Here is a 24144-nt window from a genome sequence, read left to right as displayed (position 1 = left end):
AGTGTGTGTGTCTGCTAGTGTGTGTGTCTGCTAGTGTGTGTGTCTGCTAGTGTGTGTGTCTGCTAGTGTGTGTGTCTGCTAGTGTGTGTGTCTGCTAGTGTGTGTGTCTGCTAGTGTGTATGTCTGCTAGTGTGTGTGTCTGCTAGTGTGTGTGTCTCTGCTAGTGTGTGTGTCTGCTAGTGTGTGTGTCTGCTAGTGTGTATGTCTGCTAGTGTGTGTGTCTGCTAGTGTGTGTCTCTGCTAGTGTGTGTGTCTGCTAGTGTGTGTGTCTGCTAGTGTGTGTGTCTGCTAGTGTGTGTGTCTGCTAGTGTGTGTGTCTGCTAGTGTGTGTGTCTCTGCTAGTGTGTGTGTCTGCTAGTGTGTGTGTCTGCTAGTGTGTATGTCTGCTAGTGTGTGTGTCTGCTAGTGTGTGTGTCTGCTAGTGTGTGTGTCTCTGCTAGTGTGTGTGTCTGCTTGCGTGCGTGTGTCTGCTTGTGTGTCTGCATGTGTGTGTCTGCTTGCGTGCTTGTGTGTGTGTGTCTGCGTGTGTGTGTCTGCTTGCGTGCTTGTGTGTGTCTGCTTGCTTGCGTGCGTGTGTCTGCTTGTGTGTGTCTGCATGTGTGTGCCTGCTTGCGTGCTTGTGTGTGTGTGTCTGCTTGAGTGCGTGTGTCTGCTTGTGTGTGTCTGCATGTGTGTGCCTGCTTGCGTGCTTGTGTGTGTGTGTCTGCTTGCGTGCTTGTGTGTGTGTGTCTGCTTGCGTGCGTGTATCTGCATGTGTGTATCTGCTTGTGTGTGTGTGTGTTTCTGCTTGTGTGTTTCTGTGTGTGTGTGTGTGTGTGCGTGTCTGCTTGTGTGTGTGCGCGCGTGTCTGCTTGTGTGTGTGCGTGCACGTGTGTGTGCGTGTCTGCGCGTGTGTGTGCGTGTGTCTGCTTGTGCGTGCGTGTCTGTGTGTGTGCGCGCGCGTGTGTGTGTGCGCGCGCGTGTGTGTGCGTGCGTGTCTGCGCGTGTGTGTGTGCGCGCGTGCGTGTCTGCTTGTGTGTGTGTGCGTGCGTGTGTGTGTGTGTGTGTGTGTGTGCGCGTGCGTGTGTGTCTGCTTGTGTGTGTGCGTGCGCGTGTCACCGTCGCTTCTCACAAACACACAGGAAGTTTGAAGCGTGGAGAAGAGTTCGACTCCATGTGTTGTGCACGTAAGAAATATCGACTCATCAAATAAATAGGTGAACCGTTCCGCCCCTAATTAAATTTACACGTGAGGTGAATATTGCGACGTTGTATTGTCATTCATACATGTCATTCATCATCAGTGAACAAAGTGAGTGAAAAGTGTGCGTTGTGTGACGGTGCGACTGGCCTGACACGGTGGAGCAGACAGGAGACGTACGGCGCCGGTGAAGAGGCCAGAAAACCTCGCACATATTGATGGGCACGTTTGCTCTCTTTACTCCCAGGATTACGGCGCCGTGTGTGGAGTAATATAAAGGTTTTCCTGACGTGTCAATCAGCTGTCGGGGCCTATTCCACGGAGCAAGGCTGCACCTGTCACCGGGCCCCTCTCCCCGACTCCCCCAGCACCACACAGAGCTATGTCTAGGGTTTCATATTGAACAGTCTGCCATGTGCTATGTAAGCTGCTTTTTACCAGGGGACTGCCGATGCTAAAAGGTCAACCTGAACATACAGATGTTTTATTATTTAATGCAATCCTCTCTCTGGGACTTCTCTGGGACATTGTAACTTTAAGGCCGGTTTCTTCAAATACATTTTTCTCCCACAGAGACGTAAAAGACCCTAAACAGTCATTGAAGTAGCACCTACACACGCCAACATTGACAATCTTGGAAGGATTTGTTACGTGTAATGTGTATGTGTAGGCACCAATAGCACTGTAAGCTATGAAAAGTTGCTTTTGCATGATATGGGACCTTTAACATTCCCAAATCTGTGCAACTTTGGCCATGTTGTTAAATGTGTTCTTGTATAAGTAAACTACAGGAGAAGTTTCAAATTAGAGTATCCTATGCACCTCTAGTTTATTAAATGATAAAACATGTAATAATTCATGTTTTTAATATTTGAACACTAGTATTAGATGTCTGACTCGGTGAAGGAAAAACACACTGAGCAGCACTGCTTTTGTACACGGGACACTAAAGATGATGAAGGACTTAAAACATGCCACTCAAACGCAGAGCTGAAACAAAAAGACAACCGTGGTCATTGTTTGCAGTTTTATTGTAAGCCTCAAACCATTTTATGTTGATATTAAAATGAGTGGTGGTATAATATTAGGTTGACTTGTAGAATTGTCCATGAACAAGTACCGTAAATATGAATATGTTGTGTTGTGAGGGTAAATTAAATATATATTCTGAGTTAAATGTAGACTTGATCTGTTTATACCGGGGTTTAGCTGATAAAAAGGTGTTGATTCTCATTCTTATAGACTGGGCAAAGGGCTGTTTGCATTTTAATACATTATTCCTTTCTAATTATGATTTCTTTCAACATTACAGCACCGCTTTTGACTAAGGGTTAAGCATCGCCCCACGAACGGGAAGCTTGCTGGTTCAAATGGTTGAAACTGTTCCACAAATGTCAGCGCTGTGTAACATCTCAAGACCTCTTTTGAATGTAAATGGGGTTAAAGCGTTTTAAATTTGAGAGTTTAAGCCTTAAGAACAAGATATAACATACGCAGGTGGAATATCGGCCCTCTCAATAAGCAGATTTTATCCAACGTATTCTTTCACAGCTTCGATAGAATATAAGTAGCACTCTATAAACTGCTTGAAAATAAATTCCGCAGGCCTTTAAAGTTAGAAGATCGTTTCTCTTCAATTTTCGCCAACAGGAGCTTCACCTTTGCTCTCGCCACTCTTTTAACTTTTGCCCTGTCACAGCCCATCACCTTATCCACTATCGGCGTCTGCGGCGTCTGTAGCGGCTGTAGCGGCTGTAGCGGCGCGTCTCGCTGGCCCCTGCTCTTTATGACCTGTGAGAACGACTGTGCGGCAGGAAGAGCACATGCTTTCGGGGGGCATCCATTACACGCTTCCCCCGATTTACTGTGGAATCCAAGCGTTCGCCACGAGAGGCGGCGACCTCGCCCATCTCGGGTCTCGCGGAGCGCCGGTGCCCCGCTTCCCACGCGCCGCGCCCGAGTTATCAAAAACTCCATTACCGCCATTCAAAGGTGGACATAACTCACTCCAGGGATATCAAGATGTCAAAAACCAGATTGATTTGAGAGGGGAAACTCTGGGAAAAGGTGGAAACGGCAGGAAAAAAGTCGGTCGGCCAGAGCTAGATGAGTCTGTTAGCGGAGCATCTATCATGGGCTTTTTCAATAACGGCTGCTCTGTCCACGCAGATCCTGAAGGAGAGGAAGGATGAAGATTGGGACATGGGTAATATTGTGCACACGCTGACCAACCGGAGATACGGAGAGAAGTGCATAGCCTACGCCGAGAGCCATGACCAGGTACAAGGGGGAGGGGCTGAAGGCTGCCACATAAGGAATAATTATAACTAACGACTAACTCCAGCAATTAGTTAATTAGATCGCAAAATGTGAGAGATTCTTTTTTTAAGCAATTACTATGTTTCATCCCTATTTACAACCAGTTTATTATTAACAAACGTCATTAATAGTTTATACTTTTGTTTGTCCTTTTTCTTTAATAATGTTATTTTCTTTGTTTTAAAGCGTCTTCAACATTCGCTTTAAAGGCGTTGTTCAGATAATAAATCACTGTTTATAAAATAGTTAATGATTCTTTTAATTGGCAATTAGTTGGAATGATTCTTTGCCGCCCTAGCAGGAAAGATATTGGGTATTAACCATGGACTTTATTATTTTTATCAATTAGGTTCCTTATGACAATTATAACGATTATCTTATTGATTCCTAATAAATATAAAACATTATGTATCTGTAAAAGTACTGAAAACTAAAAAGCACAAGGCTTAAGTAGAACTTGTTCCATCTCTAGATAAGTTTACCATTCAGAAAATGACTTCTATGGCACATGTAAGTACCAAGTCATTCTTTAGAAAAAAAGGTAAGAAAAGGGTAAGATTGGACATTTTTATAGCATGTTGCCATTAGGGATGGAACAATAAATTATGTAGTTTTTGTTTTATTGTTTATCGCAATAAAAAAAAGCAATAACTGTTACATTTTGTATAATTGTGATAATCGCCAACAAAAAAACTACATTTGGTATTTAGTTAAACAACTCGTATTCAAATTATAATCGTTACATTAAACTGTTTGCAATTTTAATGCTGATGATGATCGCACATATTTTGGCCATTATGACACAGAAGGGCAGTATCGTCCCATGCCGCGTTGCCGTGGTGACGACTTTGGAAATGATCTGTGAATTCTTCCCAGTAAAACAATGACGTCCTGAAGCAGGCACAAGTCTTGGTTTGAACTTGAATGTTTGGTGCCCCTGTGCTCAGGCGCTGGTCGGGGACAAGACTCTGGCCTTCTGGCTCATGGACAAAGAGATGTACACCAGCATGAGCTCCCTCATCCCCATGAACGCCATCATCGACCGGGGCATCCAGCTGCACAAGATGATCCGGCTGCTCACGCACGGCCTGGGAGGGGAAGGCTACCTCAATTTTATCGGTCAGTCTGCTGTTAGAGTACACACATTTTTGTATGTACAGATCTGCTGCTCTGTCGGGTGAAAGGTGAGGCACACGTGGGGTGATGTGTGGGTGTGTGTGATGCTGGCTGAGAGAAGGCGGGCAGCTTTGTCTGTGGATTATTTGACACTGCAAATTAAGCAACATGGAGCGCAATGATTTATTATATGGTCATTTCTTATTAGCGCATATTTAAATGGACACTTTTTGTGTTGAAGACCTGTACGAACTGGCTTTAATTTGAATTTGACTGAAAGTGGGCGTTAAGTATTCATAATGTGAGTGCTCATAATAAGCAAATCACCAAAGTTTATTATTTACGTAACATAAGCTCTACATTAATACTATGCCTAAAAACATGTTCTTTGTGTGATTCTTGTATTCGCAGTCAATTTTACAGTTGTGATCATAATTTCATATACCCGTTTAATCATTCAGCCATTATTATAATAAAGTTGAAGTTGAAGAATGTCAGCTTGGCAAATCCAGGTGTAGTTTGACTAAATACTTGATCCGTCATATTTATTATGTTTTTCAGGGTATATTTCACTGACATAACTAATACAGACTTGTAATTATTGCCATTTAAAACAAAAACTAGTATAAATAATTAAACGCAGAGCCATACGGTAAACGGTAAGTTTGAGTGCTTTCTGGTCCACCGCGCAGAGCCCATGTAAAGATGTCCTGTGCTCAGCTGGAACGCTTCAGCACATGTTATTGTGGCCGGTCTAAACGGGGTCATCAGTGACGACGGAGTGGCAGTGTCCTTCTGTAGCTCATCTTTTATTCACACAGGTTGAGCAGACACATCCGCTTAGGAGCTCAGTGTTCTGTCTGAAGCCGAGCACTCGCCCTCAGGCGCTGCAGAACAATCCTTGAGTGGTTATGGAATAGATATAAACACATATATATTATATTTATTTTGCCGTCTGTCCGAGCGCACTCTGAGGGCTCGAGATAAATATGGATGAACAGTTCACATGACAATGCTACAGAGCTTGTGTGTACGGAGCCGAGCTTATGGTGATGGCTGTGGCTGGGGCGGGGCCGGGCTTGACGGTGTCCGACGCCATGACGGATTTCAATCAGTTTTCCCGTAATGTGTAGTTTAAAATATAATACCTTCAAATGTTCCAAGTGTACCCCGCCTAAGGCCCGAAGTCACTGGGATAGGCTCCAGTCACCCGCGACCCCGAAAGGGAATAAGCGGTAGAAAATGGATGGATGGATGTTCCAAGTGTTAGTCCTCTAGTAAGTCCTCTTCAGTTGAGCGCTTTGGCTCTGTTGGTTGTGGCGTTCTGAAAGGCGTCTTCTGAAGGAGGTTGTGACATCAGCAAATTCATGATAGATTTACTAGAGTCGGCGCTCTCAAAAGAGTTACAAATGTGTTACAAAAGCATTACAACAATATAGTTTGGATTGTGGTGCAGCTGGAGCCTTTAATCTCAAAGCTTTTTCTTCAAATCCCTCATTTCTTTCCTCATCAAGTCTTAATATATTCTAATGATTGATAATGCAGGGCTTTCAAAAGTTCCACTGTCCTTGTCGCATAAAAGATAATTGAAATAAAGATTCTGACTGTGACTCGTGTTCGCTTTTGTCCTGAGTTTAGGGCTCATAGAATCTCCAAGTGCTGTGACATTAGCTAAGGCAGAGAACTATTTCCAAAGCAATACATCCAAAGAAAATAAACAAAAGTTAAATTTATTGTTAGGTAAATAAATAATTAATGGTACGAAGTTTAGCAATAATATGAACAACGTTTTTATGTCCAATATAAAGTCATGATATTATTTTACTGGATTAACGAAAACCAAATGATCAAATGAGTTTATTAAGATCAAGGGCCTTGTCATAGTAATAGAAGTGAGCGTGTTCATTCTCTCATCTGTTTCATCAGTCTTGCAGAATAATTTGGCTAAAAAATAGGACAATTTTTATCAAATCAAATCAATTTATTTTTGTAAGGCCCAAAATCACAACAACAGTTGCCTCTGAGGGCCACAGGGAGAAATGAATCAACAATGTCTGTGGTGGCGATGAAGTCAGACAATGTCTGTGGTGGCGAGGGACGATGTCCCAGGGTCCTCTGTCCTTAGACTCTCCTTCTCGGCCAGGAAAAACTACAAAAAAAAACCTCTTTGGGAAAAAAGCGTAGAAACCTGGAGGAGTTCCAGTGAAGGAGAGATCCGACTCTCACAGACGGACAGACGGACACGAGGAGACTGGAGCTGGACCCACTCTTCAGGCAGAAGAGGGATTTTACTTTGCTTTAATTTGCCTTAATCTGTCAGGCAATGTTCTCGGGTTTGAGCAGAGAGATGTGGGAAGAAAGGTAATATTAAAAAGCAAATATGAGAATATTGTTTCCCTTTGAGAGTTGCTGTCAAACTGACAAGCAGTAACTCTGTGATCATCTGATGAGAGCAATAATGGATGAAAGCTGCAGTCTTCTTCTAATGAAGCCAACCTTAATGTGCAGCAGTTTTGACATCGATGCACTAAAAGCATCGCATGGTATGACAACAGGTTAATCCTCCATCTGCTTTTATATATACTCTTTGTATCTCTAGTTTATATCCCAGGTGTAGTAAGTCATTTATAACACAATCAACTTTGTTTTAATAGTTCAGGCCCCGCCCCAAGTGTAAAAGGCACCAAGGTGATGGAGGGGAAGGGGAAATATAAGACGAAATATTTGACTATGAAATGGTAAAGAAAGCTAGTAGTAGTAGACTTATTTTTTATATATTTTTTAGTATTTGTGATAAAATTGGACATTAGTGTTTAAGTAACAGAGTTAAGTAACAGTGGGCTGATCCCAACCTATGATTATCAAGTGAAGTTTGCAGAAATCATGAATCTATAACCATATTTTCTCAAAGTATTAGTTAATTTGCCTTCAGAAATACACTAGGAAATTGCTTGGATTTTGTTCAAAATATCCTCCCAAACCCTCCATTTTGCACCATATTGAGATTTGTGTTTGTCAAGTATAATATACATTATCAACACAATCAGGCTCCAGTGTTTTTATCAAATTCAAACCTTTTCATCAAAAAATATTATTGCAAAAAGGTGCAATGTTGACTTCTCCGTGGGTGGCCTCCTGCTGAATTTGCCCAAATGGCAGTAAATTTAAATAATTCTCTCATCATAACCTCAAAAACAAACCTTGCATTGTGATGCTTACCTCAAATGAATGATCACTAAAGACATAGTGGCTTATTCAAAGCTGTGTCAAATGAACTATATAATATAGATTATATTACCTATACCTATTCTACTTCCTCTTTTTGCAGTTTGAAAATTGGCTAATGCAGGTTTAAAGCACAATAATTCAGGTATTTATTTAAAAAATAATGTTTTAATCTCCCAAAAAGACAAAATATGAAAAAAAGGAAAGGCCAATTACAACATGGCCCTGCAGCCACATTATCCCTCTGCCTAAACAAAGACACATGCATGTACATGGGCCATAGATTAAAAACATAATTAAGTTTTCCACGTACTACGCAATCATTTATGTCACGTAAGCTTTGTCAAATAAAAGAGTGAGCGTTCACTAATGAACTAGAAGAATCCTAATTTAGCAAATCACAAACAAGCAATTATTGTAGATATGTAATTCCTCTTCGAAAAATGTGTAAAACCTGTTTCATAGTGTTCTGTGGTTTAACTCGTCCAAACTCAACTACTGCCTGCATTTACTGACTGTATTTTCAAATGACATTGTGTCTTATTGGGAGCGTTATTTTTCACTTTAGTGTTTTTACCTGAGCACACATTTCCATCATACATCCAGTCGCTTCATGGTTCATTGTGTTTTAGCTAACAGATGAGGCTAACCCAAAGCTGTTCAATGTGATCCAAACATTTGTAAGAGTGTGACCTGTTTTGGTGTCAACACTCAGAGGGCAAACACTCACAAAGACGAAGGGGAGAAGCCAAATCAAGTAAATCCGAGATGACGCGGCGTGTCAGTGGATCAATGATGGCAGAGTCATTTAGCAGTGCTGAGCAAGTACAAATTGTTTGAGCAAGCAAATCAATTCTGCAAGCCTGTCTTGGAAAAAGCCATTTATTTACACTAGAACAATAGCAAACTGCACGGGGTGATGGGATAGAGGGTGTGCGGAAAGAAACGCAGTGTGGATGACATGCTTGGAATCGTTTTTGAAAATGCTCTGGATAAGTCACATTTTATAACTTCAAGTATTCTATAACAGGAAACAAAGAAAATCCATATTTTGGAGCCTTCACTTTATCCTTGACTTTATCCTTGACTCTTGGATTAGTGTTTGAACCCTATTCTGGAAATCGTTGGGAGTGAAGCGCCTGCAAAATATCAACATGATGGGTCATTATAACAGTTAACGGGTTCAAGATATTTTGAGCATTTAAAAAAACAAAACGTAAATGCATGAATAATTGCAAACTAAATGCTTTTATTGCATTTTACTGTGGAGCATTCCAGGCAAAGGCAATAACTTCTTTACAGAGACGAGCAGGAGGCAGAAACAAGTGTTCTTTGTTTCTAGGGCTGGGCCATGTCATATTGTGCATTACATATTGTTAGTTGCTTTGGGGCAGTTGGTTGCGTTCCCGCGACGCAACGTTCTAGAAACCCTATAGTTCAAACCTGAGTTTAAGTGTTAAGGTCAGATCTGTTGTCTTTGTGGTTCATATCTATATAATTACTTTCCCAAATGAAACCGAGAATTAGCAGAATGTTCAGCGTCTTTTCTGTCAGTATAAATATACAAAAGTGATATTATTATTTTCACAATAGCCTCAGGATGTGGCGCCATTATTCAACTCCAAAGGCAGTTACTGTCAGTTGAAGACATTAATATAGATGAAAAATGAGAAGATTCAACATTTGGGAATTTTATTTTCTTTCAAAAACTGAGTTATCCACGGAGTTACTGTACATAAACCTTAAAAGGAGTGGAATCAAGAATTTATACAGTAACTATTACTTAAATGTTGTTAAACAAGTTTGTACAAATTGTATAGATTTATATCTTCGAGTATATTTTCGCAAATGTACTCTTTTATATCATGGTATCTTCTTTTTTTTATATATATAGGCCACATCACTCTGCCCTAATTCAATTTTGTATGTAGAAAGTTGAACAGTTGTTTAAGCTGTTCAGAATGTGATGCGTGAATGAAACAAGGCAGGATTGTTTTGATCAGGAAACACAATTATAGATCCTTTTTTAAAGAACTCTTTGCCTTTGTCACCTTTCAAAACACACCACGCTTGGGTCGGTTTATTGTTTCATCAAACCTAAGCCGTACAAGACTGGACCTTGCACATGCACGCTTTCAGGTAAATTCGATTTGACATGGGAGGAAAATAAACCATCCCTAAAACCCAACTTCATCCCATATTTTAGGTAGCGCCATCATTAAAATACTACTTCAAATAAACAAGTACCGCCGCGTCAAACTTGTCCAGTTTACATTCAAAGTCTATGTGGACGCGCGTCTTGGGCGTCCAGCGTTTTTGCGACGTGTTTTGAACATTTTTGCGGCGCGAGTCCTGCGCTTTGAGTGTTGGACGCGGCGCGTCTGGGGCGTTCGCGCATCGAACGCTTTGGACGACACAGAAAACTTGGAAAAGCTTTTTGTGGCAGAACACTACTGGCACTAACCCGGAAGAAGGCCCAAAACAAACCCTGCAACGATTTAAAAAAAAAAAATTAAATCCTCAAGACGCAGCTCTTGGAGCAAATAAATAAATTCACTAAACTCTGCTCAGCCCTAAAGTATCTGACTCTGATCTTCTATGATCCTGACTATGAGGCTGTGTCCAATGGATGAAAAGGCCAAGAAGAGTTGATGTGTCTGAATTAATTCAAATTATTGATGTTGAATGGGCTTCTACACCAAACACACCGTATGTTTAGGGCGCATGTACCTTTGGAAATAATGAAGGTACATTAAACCATCCTTGCATTTTCTGCAACCTCATATGAGGATGGTTTAATGTACCTTCATTATGAGGCATATTTACCATCCCTTTAAAAGATTTTGGGGAGAGCACTGGCTTCATATCACTCACTCACTCACTCTAACATGGAGCTTTGAAGAGCACTCAAAATACTCATTACACCTCAGCCTTGGACAGACGATTGAAAACCAGTGTTCCCTTTGTATTTAAGTCTTATTACCCTCACAGTTTGTTATCCTTTTAGTCTTGTGCTATGATCCACGCACTGTCCCCTCCGAGCAGCGCACACGCACAATTGTTTTACATAACAAACCTCTTGAATCAAGCTGACATTATATAGAAGGATATCAGACAACTCTGGCCTACTGAGTCTATAACATAAATAGAAATGCAATTAATAGGACTTCCAGGAGTAAAATGACTGTAATATTATGGTGTCATAGTGTGTTGCTCTGCCTCCAACTCCCGAGCTATTTTTCTCACCCAGTCATGAACCAGATTTGGGTCTTTTTTATTGTAAGGAGATTAAAGCACTTCATTTAAAGTAATCTAACAGATATTACTGGATGGACTTGGACATATACTGGCAATGTGATACTGTAGCTCACAGTGGTCCAAGGGGTTTGTGTGTTTGCTCAGACATATGAGAAATGAGAGGGAACATTGGTTCCACACACTGACATTTTAAATAGTTCATGTGCAACATTGAATCACCTTTTTCCTTTCAGGCAAATTTTCTCTTGATTATATGTTCCATTCAACTCCAAACTAGAGGTGCCTACAATCATTTCCAGTGTAAATGCAAATGTAGTGCCATGTAATTATGTTGCATTTTGGAAGTAGTATATATTAGGGGAAGAGAAGGTGTGATCAGGGTGTTGCAAAGAAGTGGTAAGTAGGTGCAAAGTCTGCCTGGCAGGTTCTCCATTATGGGTGATAAAGCCCTGTTGGAGTTAGAATTTTCCAAGTCCTCGTTGTTCAAGTCCAACTGGCAAAGGGGACTCGGCCTTTTCACTGAAACTTCCTCTTTAACTTAGCTAAAATAAGCTGCTAGCTGCTAGCATCATGTTGGTTTGCTGTGAATGCAGTTTAGAGTGCTGAGACAGAAACGGTGGTTATGAAGGATACGAACTTAACATGGCAAATGCCAGATTGATATTACAACATTAATGTGTTTAGCTCTGTAATATTGATCTAGAATGACAGCAAATGAGCAAAACAAATAAAAGCGACAGAGTCTCCCGTGTGAAAAGCCTGGACTGGGACAAGATTTCAGGAGAACTCACTGAAAAAGTGCAGCCCTAGGGACCAAAGTATTAAAAGTGACTCTGAGTGAGTGAGTTTGGGCCCCACAGAGAAGGGAAAAGCACAGGAGAAAGCACAGGACCAACAACGTCATTGTACACCACACATAGTTTACCCCCGTTTACCTGTGTGGTAAATAAGCTCACTTGCGATTTAGTTTTTATTTGATCTCTTTCATAAATGGTGATGGCCATGATTAACAACATGATCAAAAAATATTCAGTTGTAGGCAATACAATATTACCATTAGACAGCCGACTTGATCTGCTTTTAGCTTTTATACTTTGTGTAGGCCTTTTCTATTTAAAATCTACATCAAAAAATAACATTGTAACCAAACATTTGCAACATTTTAAGTTGATGGGAAGAAAAAAATCTAATCAAATTTTGAAAAACCTGACCACCATGTCTATGCAACAATTATCAATAAACTGTATTTTGTCATCTTGCTTGCAGAAGTGTGCTCTGAATATGGTAATCTGATTGCATCAACTGTCACCAAGCTTGTGTTTAGAGCCAGTACATGTTCTAGTCAAACAAAATTTGAGTCAAGTCACACAAGTTGTTTGTTATATGTCCAAGTCGAGTAACACATAGTTTTCGAGATGTGGTAGAATTCTGAAGCTTAGTGTGTTGACACCAAATTATTACTATTTGAAAAGTCATCCAAAATCTTCCTGTCTATCTTGTGCTTTAGTTGTAGCTAGTCTCACATGGAGCATCAAGTGAGCCAGGGTTTGACATGTGCTGTGGATGTCCTGAGGTCCATTGAGATAAAAATGCCTCATATTTCAGGCCTGTCGATCAATGATACTGCGTCTTTGCGGGCCGGACCTCATTGTTCTTGAATTTCCCTCAGCCACACAGGCTTTTTGAGGCTGTGATGAGCGCTTCAGCTTTCCCCTCTGCTGTCAGACCACTCATGCTTATTTCATGGGCAAACGTGCAGAGGGATTTCATATTACCATAGTGACAAAAAGTCTATCCAAAAGTGAAGACTATCATTGTGCTATTGGACCAAACAAGGTCTAAAGCAAGGACTAGGACTTGACAGTATTGATTCAGAGCCAAGCAAAGACTTGAAGGATAAATCGACCAAATAAGACGTGTGTGTATGTTGTGAATGTAAAGATTAAACAAGGGGCAAACCAAGTGTAGAAATGTAGGTCTTAAGCAGAGCAAGACCATGACAAAGCTGGGACGAAGCCGGGGGCGGAGCCGGGAATTCACACGCCAAACTACGCAGTATTGGAGACTTGGTGTGTTGCTGTGAGCATGGCCAATAGGTCAGAGATTGATTGCACGTTGCAGTTTCCTTCAAATGGAGAGCACATTCATTTTTTGGTCCTCTGTGTGCGCTAATGACTGAGGGGACTTCTTCTACTTTGGTGTTTTATGGCGGCTGGTATCCAAGTGTTACCTACCGCCACCTACTGTAGTTGTACATCTTAGACCCCCCCTCTTCTCCCCTTCCTCTCGCCCCTCTTCTTCTTCTTCTTCATTCATCTTCCTCTCCGGTGCTCCACAGCGGCCGACATCCACAGTGTCACACCACCGCCACCCACTGTAATTGTGATTCCTGGAGTTACTTCTGTTGTTGGCGTTGCTTTCAATGGCAGCTGCAGCCGTGCATCTACTGGACTGAGCGTGGACAGGAGACCAGCAACACCCCCACCTCCATTTCTTTACTCTGATTACTCTGATTCTCCAAATGGAGACTTCCTCCCATTTAGCGCCTTCAGCGCGTTTTCAATTTCTGCCCATTCAAGCTCTTTTGTTTCTCCTGTTCTTCCAGACTGCTTTTTGCGCAGAGCTGATCCTTCCTCTTCTTCTTCCCCATCTTCCTTGTCAGTGCCAGCTTTGTATCTGATGAACCCAGGGCAGGGCACCAGTGATGGGATGTGACCCTGACATAACCCTGAGTAAACATGTCGGCCCCCATTATTTACTGCTTTATTAGGAGCAGAAGACATTAAAGGATTTTTAAGATACTCTGTAAACTGTAAAAAAAAATATTTTAATGCTTCTTGGTGTGTTGGAATTTTGAACAGTTTCAGATTAATTCAAATAGTTCACCCCTGCATCAGAAAAAATATCCAAAAACTGTAGGATTTATATAATTTACAAAGATGTGCAAAGTGAATCATGAAAGTCAACGTAAAAAGTATTCTGTATGTTGACCTTTTCATGAAGCTGGGCTACCAAGCTACACTTATAACATAGGAAGGTCATGGGTTCTATTTCCCAACCTGGTCTATCAGTGTGTTCGAATATGCTCCCTGTGCTCCATAAAGAGTGACAATTCAGAGTGGTGTTGTAAAGCCTGTGTTTCCAGAGCCTTAACCTGCCTTAGAGATACATCCAAGTGTTTCACAGGTTTCACTAGCACGGATTAATGATGGTTTAGGCAGGTTTTAACCAACTGGATTCAGGTGTTGGAACTGGCAACCCAAATGAGAGACTCATTCTGCTTTCTGATCAGAGAATCGTCTAGAGAACCAAAACACCAAATTACTACATCAACAATGTGGATGTCATGTCCAATGACTTGAAGACAATGACAATGACAATGAAGCTATATTTGATGTGAGCATGTGTGTCATGTCTTCACGTGGACACAGATTGGTCAAGAGTATGAAATTGGAAACTAAATATTTCATACGGTTCTTTTAAGTCTCAACTTCATTCTCTGGCTTTTAACACTTTATAAATTATGTGGTTGATTTAATTATTTCGTTTTTTATTTGTTATACTGTTTTTATTTTCTTGATTTTTTCCATTATAAGTATTGGTTCTAGTTATATTTATTTTATGATTTGTATTTATTTATCTTTATTTGTTTGTAATGGGATTCTGACTTTTAGAGCTTTACGCTTGATTTTTTTCCCTGTATCTTACTATTATGTGCAGCACCATTGTGTTTGTAAAATGTGCTATACAGATGAAGTTTGATTTGGTGAGAATTTACAGTCCAAACATAAAAATAATATAAATATAAATCTTAAAGTTTTATAAGGTAAAGTTTGGAGGAACTTGAATATTTGTTTCTTCATATCGTTCCATGTGATTTAAATGAAACATTTTGAGTTCCATCCTTCACAAAAAAACATTACATTGCTTTGCTTGGCAATTCTAATCCCTATCATTACTTTCTTAAAATTGCTTGATTGAAATGCTAATTAAAGAGGCTAAACTTCAAACTTTGAAAGTAAAAACAATCAGTTTGGTTGACTTTAATCTGCCGGCTTCCCACAGTTCAACGGGCCAATTATCACCTGCGGTTTCACTTCAAATATGCTCTTTGTTTTTCAGTGAAAACATCGGCACATCTTAGCAATTATTTTGGTAATTATCTCCGAACTCATAAATTCTGGTCACAACTAAGATAAGACCTAAATTACGCTTTCTTCTTTAACAAATGTTTTGATAGTGACTTTCTATTTTATCTGCACCGGCTGTGCCCCAGATATTAACCAATGAATATATTAGTGCGCCTGATAGACCGGATATATATCATTTATTGTAGCCCCCGTTCTACAATGCGGTTTGTTTTTCTGCACGAGACAGAAGAGGAAGTTGATTTTTCACAATGATTTATGCCAGTGAATGGGAAGAACCAGGGAGAAATGATTGCTTAAAGAAGGAGTGGTCTTTGTGAGTTTTTGGTGACTACGGAGCGCAAAACCAAACTGAAATGTATCATCAATTTAATCACAAAACAGTCTGTAGGGTTTATTAAGGACAGACGGAACATTGTGTGAAATAAAGTCTGCTTCAACTTGTATTGTTAACTGTGTACGTGGGAAATGAAAGGTGTTTATGCTGCAGTAGGTTTGGCAGCGGTAGTGTTACATTTATTGTGAAATGAGACTAATTATTGATAGAAAACTGCAAAATTATGATTATTTTCTGTTCATTTATTTGAGTAATCCTGCATATATCAGTTATCTCACTCACTCTCATTTGTTCTTGCGTATTTTCCACAAGTAAATTTACCATTACACATTTACCATTACACATTTAAACTTAGAATGGCGTGATTTTCTTTTTTATATAATGTAGCAGTTTATAACATTTCAGAAACAAATCTTGTGTTCAGTAATTACCACAAAACTGATTAGCCCCAAGCAAACTTTAAAACGCTCAACATTCTTGGGGGAAATGTATGGGAAATGTACCTCCGGAACCTGGAAGTGGGTAGTCAGGAACCAGGAAATGCCCCTACTTGTTTTAAGTTTATGAATTCATTGCTCTTATTGCTTTCACTAAAATGCATTTACACTCCAAAATAGCAGCTATTGTTCTCAGCCTCATTTATACCGATTCACTCCTCAGTAAGAGATAATGGGATATGTAAAGGCAACGTTCACAAACGTTGTGCAAAAGGCTTTGTTTGGTTTTCGTTTGCGTGTAATTACATATGTGCAACGATGTTTACCGCAAACAAGATTTTAATGTTCTCAGAAATGTTAATCAGTGTTCAACAAACAATATTATGTTCTTCTGAGTTTTGTAGTTGCATCTGTTAAGTGCACACAAAACACTTTGCAAGCGCCTTCAATGTCACACTTGAATATATTTTTGCAATCTCAAATGTAAAACGCTTAGTTTCTTTGGTTCTCTGCCTACACAAACCATATGCAACCGCACGCACGGTTAAGTCAATCCAGAGGAGTCGAAAGTCAAGTACAGTAAGTAAGGGTGGGTGTTTTAGGACAAAAATGTACCTCGCTCGCTTCATGTTTTTAAAAATTGTATTCTTTATCTTACAGTAATTTTAGACATACTTTTTTCCATAAATCCGTCAATAAACTGTAGCACAAAACGTACATTGACAGTAAAATGAAACAGTTGAGGAGCCAAACGTACTCCTCAACTTTGATCATCTCACCATGCCCTGTAAATGTTACTCACTTTTAGTACATTGTTCTCGCGTGACCTTTCTTCGGCTGGTACGCCGACTTTCTCTGGCAAATAAAAAAAAAATAATAAGTTGAAGGGCACTCCACAAGCACACAACAGCCGCTGCCAAGGCTCAGCAACCGCAAACAAATTCATTCAAACACCAAAAAATGAGGAGGAAAAAAGCTGAACCAAAATGTAAGGGATTTGCTCTTGGCCTGTGCCCTATTCAATCGAGTTGTTTGGAAGCGGCACAGCTTTTTCATTTATTTTTTTTTTGGAATCCTGTAGACACTTTCGTCATTTAGAAAAACACTGGTAGAGTTTTTCTAAATGACTAAACGCGCCCTTGACACGGTTTGCACTGCACTATATATTGACCTAAACCCATTCCATTCAAACGTGCAACATATTTTTCATTGTGCGTTTTCACATCTGGCATCTCCATTCACGGTTAAAGGCTTTAGCAATGCCTCTACAAATTCTCGCATGTGTGTTTTTCATCCGCGAGACCTGCCAGAATCCTCGTCCAGGAAGTGTGCAGTGGTGGGAGCAGGCTATTTCCTGGGAGCTTAAGCAGATTGCTAATAGTGCTGCTGCTAAAGCCCTAACACCTAACAATAACATGCTCCGGTCTGCTCCGGTGAAAGCTCAGGTGAACAATCTGTGGGCTGCTTTCTGCTGTATTCAGCCCGCCATCTGTCCCAACAAAGAGTTTTTTAAAAGCAGATTTAATTGCGTGGAAAGTACGAATGCTCAGCCAAGTTGCTTTTTCAGTTTATCTGACGACAACTGGTGAGGCACTGTCTCATCTGTCTGAAGGGAGCCACAAACTACAATAAACTACTGCAAAAGGGCTAGGTATTGCCTTGTACATCGTATGATCAGCACAAGTCTTTGCTGATCATACACTGCCAAAATACTCATATTTACACTGCCAAGTGACACAACCTCGTTTTTAACAATCAGATGCGTATTTTGGGCGCAGCGAATTACACTGATCCGAATGTGCAGAGCCGAGACGAGTACTTAGGGACCGTCATCAAATGTGCAGCCGGAGCGGTGACGAGAGTACTTAGGGACCGTCATCAAATAGAAAAACGAAAAATGGAATGGAACGTCAAATAGAGCGGTACAATTTGAATAACACATAAAATATACCATGATGGACACCACAGCAACCTTTATTTTTCCAAGTGTAATGACATTTAATATGTAAATGAGACTCCTGCAAATAGTCATCTGATTGATGATGATATGGAAGAAAGTTGTAAATAAGGCCATCTGACTTTGCGTTGATTAATTTGTTCAACAATTGATTTTATTTGCAAGTTTTATTTAAAGAAAAAACATTTAAAAAGTGTTTAAAAGTTAATTTGTTAAGAGTTTTCTTTAATAGAATGTTTACAAATACATCTAAATAAATGATTGTGTTATATCAATGGAAAATATTGATTGTTAGTCACTTTCGTGTTTTGCTACGCAATTATGAAATTGCTATACAAATTTCGAAAAATTAACGGATTGTTTAGCAGCACCGCTATACAAGTGAAAATCTTTAATTTGAGCCCTGATATAGATATAAGTATAAGTCGCACCCCATCCAAAACTATGAAAAAAAGTGCAACTTATAGTCCGGAAAATATGGTACTCTAGTCCTACAGTGGTCCCTCTTTACACCAAGTACTACTGAAGTACATGTATGTCCTTCCGAGTACCACCAGATCTAAAATAGGGCTAAACCAAGGCTTGGATTGGACACTCACTTGCTATATTCATTCGAAACAATGAGTAACCCAAAGGAGGACAAAAATGTGGATTAAACTGACTTTGAATTAATGAAATATTTGATCTGTATTTCGCGTACCAGAGTTTGAAAACCACTGCACTAGGTCAAACGCAGAGGACAAAAATTCCCACTGGGACAATGAAGTGTATATAAAATGCAAACTACAAATGCAGAAAGGACTTTTTTAACCCAGAGTTGGAAACCTCACTAATTAGCCGCCCGCTGTGACATGCACCAAACGCGGTCCATAACCCCAGTGTTCCCTCACATCCAAACAAGTTTAAAGCCCTCTCCACCTTCCCCTCCATTCCATGCTTGAAGTTTGGCGTTGCAGAAGTTACAGTAAAACACACTCCTTTACTGTACGACGCTTCATCCCAGATTCATTAGCATATTAAGCGTTACACAAACCTACAGAATTCCCAGTACACGCAGCATCTCGGCGGAGACGCGCTCTGCTTTCCAGTGCCAGCCGTGCCACTTTCTTCCACCGGCGCCGCTGCGTGGGAGGTTTGTTATTCCTGTCATTACTTCTCCTACCTCCTTTTCCCCCACTTTTTAACTGGCCTAATTCCAAGCCTTGTTCTGCGTCTATTGTTTGCCACCTACTACATAATGCATTTCATTAGGCCGTCTCCGCCTGTCCACGGCATATTTTTCATAAACAACTAAAGTTTCCCTCATGCCCGCGCTGCCATCACTTCAATTAGACGCCTGGTTGTTTTGTGATGTCTTGACACGCATTGGCATATTCATTATCTCATCTCGCACAGTGACAGAGCGCGCCTTTGCCGACACCACATCCGGCTTTACATCGCGATGCATGTGAAGAGTGCATCTTAAAGCGCAGACTTGAATGGTTTGCGGCTTTGAGATAGACTGGAAAACAACCCGGCGTGAAGAATGTAAAATAGTTTGAGGGAAAGTTGTTTATGAAGATGAGATAACGGAAATGGTTGTGGTTTCTGTCTTTTCACATGGGATTTATTGATGTGTTTTAAAACAAATGGTTGAATATGCGTGGTTATAAAGTTAGAGATTGTCTCATCTGAAGGAATTGTGGCATCTTCATAAGTGATTGAACTGTCCAGTAGGGGCCGCTGCACAATACAGTATGTATGGCAATTTAATTGAAATTGCTATTTGAGTTGACGTAATTATGAACTGGACAAGCAGTTTAGATCTGCTGTAAAGAACAAAATATCCTGTTTTTGAATAGAAATGTTTTGCCATGCTTTTTGACAATTTACATGACAAATTACAACGTGCACTATGAACAGAATGAACAGAATCCTACCGTTAAATTTCATTTCGATCGCAAATCACAATTTAATTTGATTGGGTTTTTTTGCAAAATCGTGCCACCCAACAGTCCAGTCACTCCCTAAATCCAAGCTAAGTCCTTCATTGCATTTTTGTTTCATATAAATCAATCTAATCATAATCAGAAAAACACAATCAAATGTTGTCAACCAAGGCCTCACCGACCAGCTAAAAGACTACAGCCTTACACACTTTAGACACACTTAAGTCCTGCTTTAGTCCTGCTTTAGTCCTGTTTTAGACCTGCTTTAGACCTGTTTTAGACCTGCTTCAGTCCTGTTTAGTCCTGCTTCAGTCCTGTTTTAGACCTGCTTTAGACCTGTTTTAGACCTGCTTTAGTCCTGCTTTAGACCTGCTTTAGTCCTGTTTTAGACCTGCTTTAGACCTGCTTTAGTCCTGCTTTAGTCCTGTTTTAGACCTGCTTTAGACCTGTTTTAGACCTGCTTTAGTCCTGCTTTAGACCTGCTTTAGTCCTGCTTTAGTCCTGTTTTAGACCTGCTTTAGTCCTGCTTTAGTCCTGTTTTAGACCTGCTTTAGACCTGCTTTAGTCCTGCTTTAGTCCTGTTTTAGACCTGCTTTAGACCTGTTTTAGACCTGCTTTAGTCCTGCTTTAGACCTGCTTTAGACCTGCTTTAGTCCTGTTTTAGACCTGCTTTAGACCTGCTTTAGTCCTGTTTTAGACCTGCTTTAGTCCTGCTTTAGTCCTGTTTTAGACCTGCTTTAGACCTGTTTTAGACCTGCTTTAGTCCTGCTTTAGACCTGCTTTAGTCCTGTTTTAGACCTGCTTTAGACCTGCTTTAGTCCTGCTTTAGTCCTGTTTTAGACCTGCTTTAGACCTGTTTTAGACCTGCTTTAGTCCTGCTTTAGACCTGCTTTAGTCCTGTTTTAGACCTGCTTTAGACCTGCTTTAGTCCTGCTTTAGTCCTGCTTTTGTCCTGTTTTAGACCTGCTTTAGTCCTGCTTTAGTCCTGCTTTTGTCCTGTTTTAGACCTGCTTTAGTCCTGCTTTAGTCCTGTATTAGTACTGCTTTAGTCCTGTTTTAGACCTGCTTTTGTCCTGTTTTAGACCTGCTTTAGTCCTGCTTTAGTCCTGTATTAGTACTGCTTTAGTCCTGTTTTAGACCTGCTTTAGTCCTGCTTTAGACCTGCTTTAGTCCTGTATTAGTACTGCTTTAGTCCTGTTTTAGACCTGCTTTAGTCCTGCTTTAGACCTGCTTTAGTCCTGTTTTAGTATTGCTTTAGACCTGCTTTAGTACTGCTTTAGACCTGCTTTAGTCCTGTTTTAGACATGCTGTAAACCTGTTTTAGACCTGCTTTAGTCTTGTTTTAGACCTACTTTAGTCCTGCTTTAGTACTGCATTAGTCCTGCTTTTAGACACACTTCAGTCCTGAAAAACACAATCAAATGTTGTCAACCAAGGCCTCATCGACCAACTAAAAGACTACAGCCCTAAAGAACAAACAGTAAGCAAAGTGCAACAGGCTTTGTCAGTGGTGTATCTAATCATGCTGTACCCTCGAAGCAATCATGTGGGGGATTCTTTCACTGGTTAGCGCCTTAGCTCCAGCCCATGACACTTCACGCACCTTACCTACGTGTGGATGGAGTGTGCCGGTGAGTCATTTGTGGTGGTCGTTGGCTACACACTGAAGCGTACCACCAGGCTGGAAATTTAACGAATATGTCGCACAGCAAAAGCACTGCAGACATGCGGCTTTATACTGAATGGAAAACAAATATAAGAAACAATTTATTTCTTCACCATAACCGCTCATGGCCAGAGAATTGGTTAGATAATTACAAAATACAAAATACAGAGGTTGAAGGTGTAACTTTTCGCTTGTTTCTATGGAGACGTGCTTCTTACAGAAATTAGTGTTTTTCAAGGTGTGTTGAGCAATAAAAGCGTGCACTTTTGTTTTATTATATTTTCTCCGTGAATATGTGTCCGATTGTAATAGTTATAGTTCTGCTTCTTTAGTCCTGCTTTAGACCCACTTTAGACCTGCTTTAGACCTGCTTTTAGTCCTACTTTAGTCCTGCTTTAGTCCCACTTAAGTCCTGCTTTAGTTCCGCTTTCATCCTATTTTAGTCCTGCTTTCGTCCTGCATTAGTCCTGCATTAGTCTTGCTTTAGTCTTGCTTTAGTCTTGCTTTAGTCCTGCTTTAGTCCTGCATTAGTCTTGCTTTAGTCTTGCTTTAGTCTTGCTTTAGTCTTGCTTTAGTCCTGCTTTAGTCCTGCATTAGTCTTGCTTTAGTCTTGCTTTAGTCTTGCTTTAGTCTTGCTTTAGTCCTGCTTTAGTCCTGCTTTAGTCCTGCTTTAGTCCCGCTTTCGTCCTGCTTTAGTCCTGCATTAGTCTTGCTTTAGTCCTGCTTTAGTCCTGCTTTAGTTCCGGTTTCGTCCTGCATTAGTCTTGCTTTAGTCCTGCTTTAGTCCTGTTTTAGTCCTGTTTTAGACCTGCCTCAGTCCTGCTTGAGTCCTGCTTGAGTCCTGCTTGCTTCAGTCTTGCTTTAGTCCTGCTTTAGACCTGCTTTAGTCCTGTTTTAGACCTGCTTCAGTCCTGCTTTAGTCCTGCTTCAGTCCTGTTTTAGACCTGCTTCAGTCCTGTTTTAGACCTGCTTCAGTCCTGCTTCAGACCTGCTTTAGACCTGCTTCAGTCCTGTTTTAGACCTGCTTTAGTCCTGTTTTAGACCTGCTTTAGACCTGCTTCAGTCCTGTTTTAGACCTGCTTCAGTCCTGCTTTAGACCTGCTTCAGTCCTGTTTTAGACCTGCTTTAGTCCTGTTTTAGACCTGCTTTAGTCCTGTTTTAGACCTGCTTTAGTCCTGTTTTAGACCTGCTTCAGTCCTGCTTTAGACCTGCTTCAGTCCTGTTTAGTCCTGCTTCAGTCCTGTTTTAGACCTGCTTTAGTCCTGTTTTAGACCTGCTTCAGTCCTGTTTAGTCCTGCTTCAGTCCTGTTTTAGACCTGCTTTAGTCCTGTTTTAGACCTGCTTCAGTCCTGTTTAGTCCTGCTTCAGTCCTGTTTTAGACCTGCTTCAGTCCTGTTTAGACCTGCTTCAGTCCTGTTTAGACCTGCTTTAGTCCCGCTTTCGTCCTGCTTTAGTCCTGCTTTAGTCTTGCTTTAGTCCTGCTTTAGTCCTGTTTTAGTCCTGTTTTAGACCTGCCTCAGTCCTGCTTGAGTCCTGTTTTAGACCTGCTTCAGTCCTGTTTTAGACCTGCTTTAGTCCTGTTTTAGACCTGCTTTAGTCCTGCTTTAGACCTGCTTCAATCCTGTTTTAGACCTGCTTTAGTCCTGTTTTAGACCTGCTTTAGTCCTGCATTAGTCTTGCTTTAGTCCTGCTTTAGTCTTGTTTTAGACCTGCTTCAGTCCTGTTTTAGACCTGCTTTAGTCCTGCTTTAGTCCCGCTTTCATCCTGCTTTAGTCCTGCATTAGTCTTGCTTTAGTCCTGTTTTAGTCCTGTTTTAGTCCTGTTTTAGACCTGCCTCAGTCCTGCTTGAGTCCTGCTTGAGTCCTGCTTGCTTCAGTCCTGCTTTAGACCTGCTTTAGACCTGCTTTAGTCCTGTTTTAGACCTGCTTTAGACCTGCTTTAGTCCTGCTTTAGACCTGCTTCAGTCCTGTTTTAGACCTGCTTCAGTCCTGTTTTAGACCTGCTTTAGTCCTGTTTTAGACCTGCTTTAGTCCTGCTTTAGTCCTGCTTTAGACCTGCTTCAGTCCTGTTTTAGACCTGCTTTAGTCCTGTTTTAGACCTGCTTTAGTCCTGCTTTAGACCTGCTTCAGTCCTGTTTTAGACCTGCTTTAGTCCTGTTTTAGACCTGCTTTAGTCCTGCTTTAGTCCTGCTTTAGTCCTGCTTTAGTCTTGTTTTAGACCTGCTTTAGACCTGCTTCAGTCCTGTTTTAGACCTGCTTCAGTCCTGTTTTAGACCTGCTTTAGTCCTGTTTTAGACCTGATTTAGTCCTGCTTTAGACCTGCTTCAGTCCTGTTTTAGACCTGCTTCAGTCCTGTTTTAGACCTGCTTTAGTCCTGCTTTAGTCCTGCTTTAGTCCTGCTTTAGACCTGCTTTAGTCCTGTTTTAGACCTGCTTTAGTCCTGCTTTAGACCTGCTTCAGTCCTGTTTTAGACCTGCTTTAGTCCTGTTTTAGACCTGCTTTAGACCTGCTTTAGTCCTGCTTCAGTCCTGTTTTAGTCCTGCTTTAGACCTGTTTTAGACCTGCTTTAGTCCT

At 40.8% G+C, this 24144-nt stretch overlaps 1 protein-coding gene across 1 annotated transcript in view; it reads left to right on the top strand.

Annotated features, from left to right (window-relative positions):
* gbe1b (glucan (1,4-alpha-), branching enzyme 1b) overlaps positions 1 to 24144 on the top strand; it is a 202699-nt gene that overhangs the window by 126016 nt on the left and 52539 nt on the right. The window contains exons 11-12 of the mRNA XM_072460189.1: positions 3350 to 3460; positions 4447 to 4618. Of these exons, the coding sequence (XP_072316290.1) occupies positions 3350 to 3460; positions 4447 to 4618 (283 nt within the window). The remainder of the gene's footprint in view (positions 1 to 3349; positions 3461 to 4446; positions 4619 to 24144) is intronic.

Source organism: Eucyclogobius newberryi, unplaced genomic scaffold, assembly GCF_026437365.1.
Source record: "Eucyclogobius newberryi isolate DKJ021-1_F unplaced genomic scaffold, fEucNew1.0.hap1 SCAF_10, whole genome shotgun sequence".
NCBI classification, from domain to species: domain Eukaryota; kingdom Metazoa; phylum Chordata; class Actinopteri; order Gobiiformes; family Gobiidae; genus Eucyclogobius; species Eucyclogobius newberryi.
Note: the sequence above shows the minus strand (reverse complement) of the source record. Positions and strands in the feature narration are given on the sequence as shown.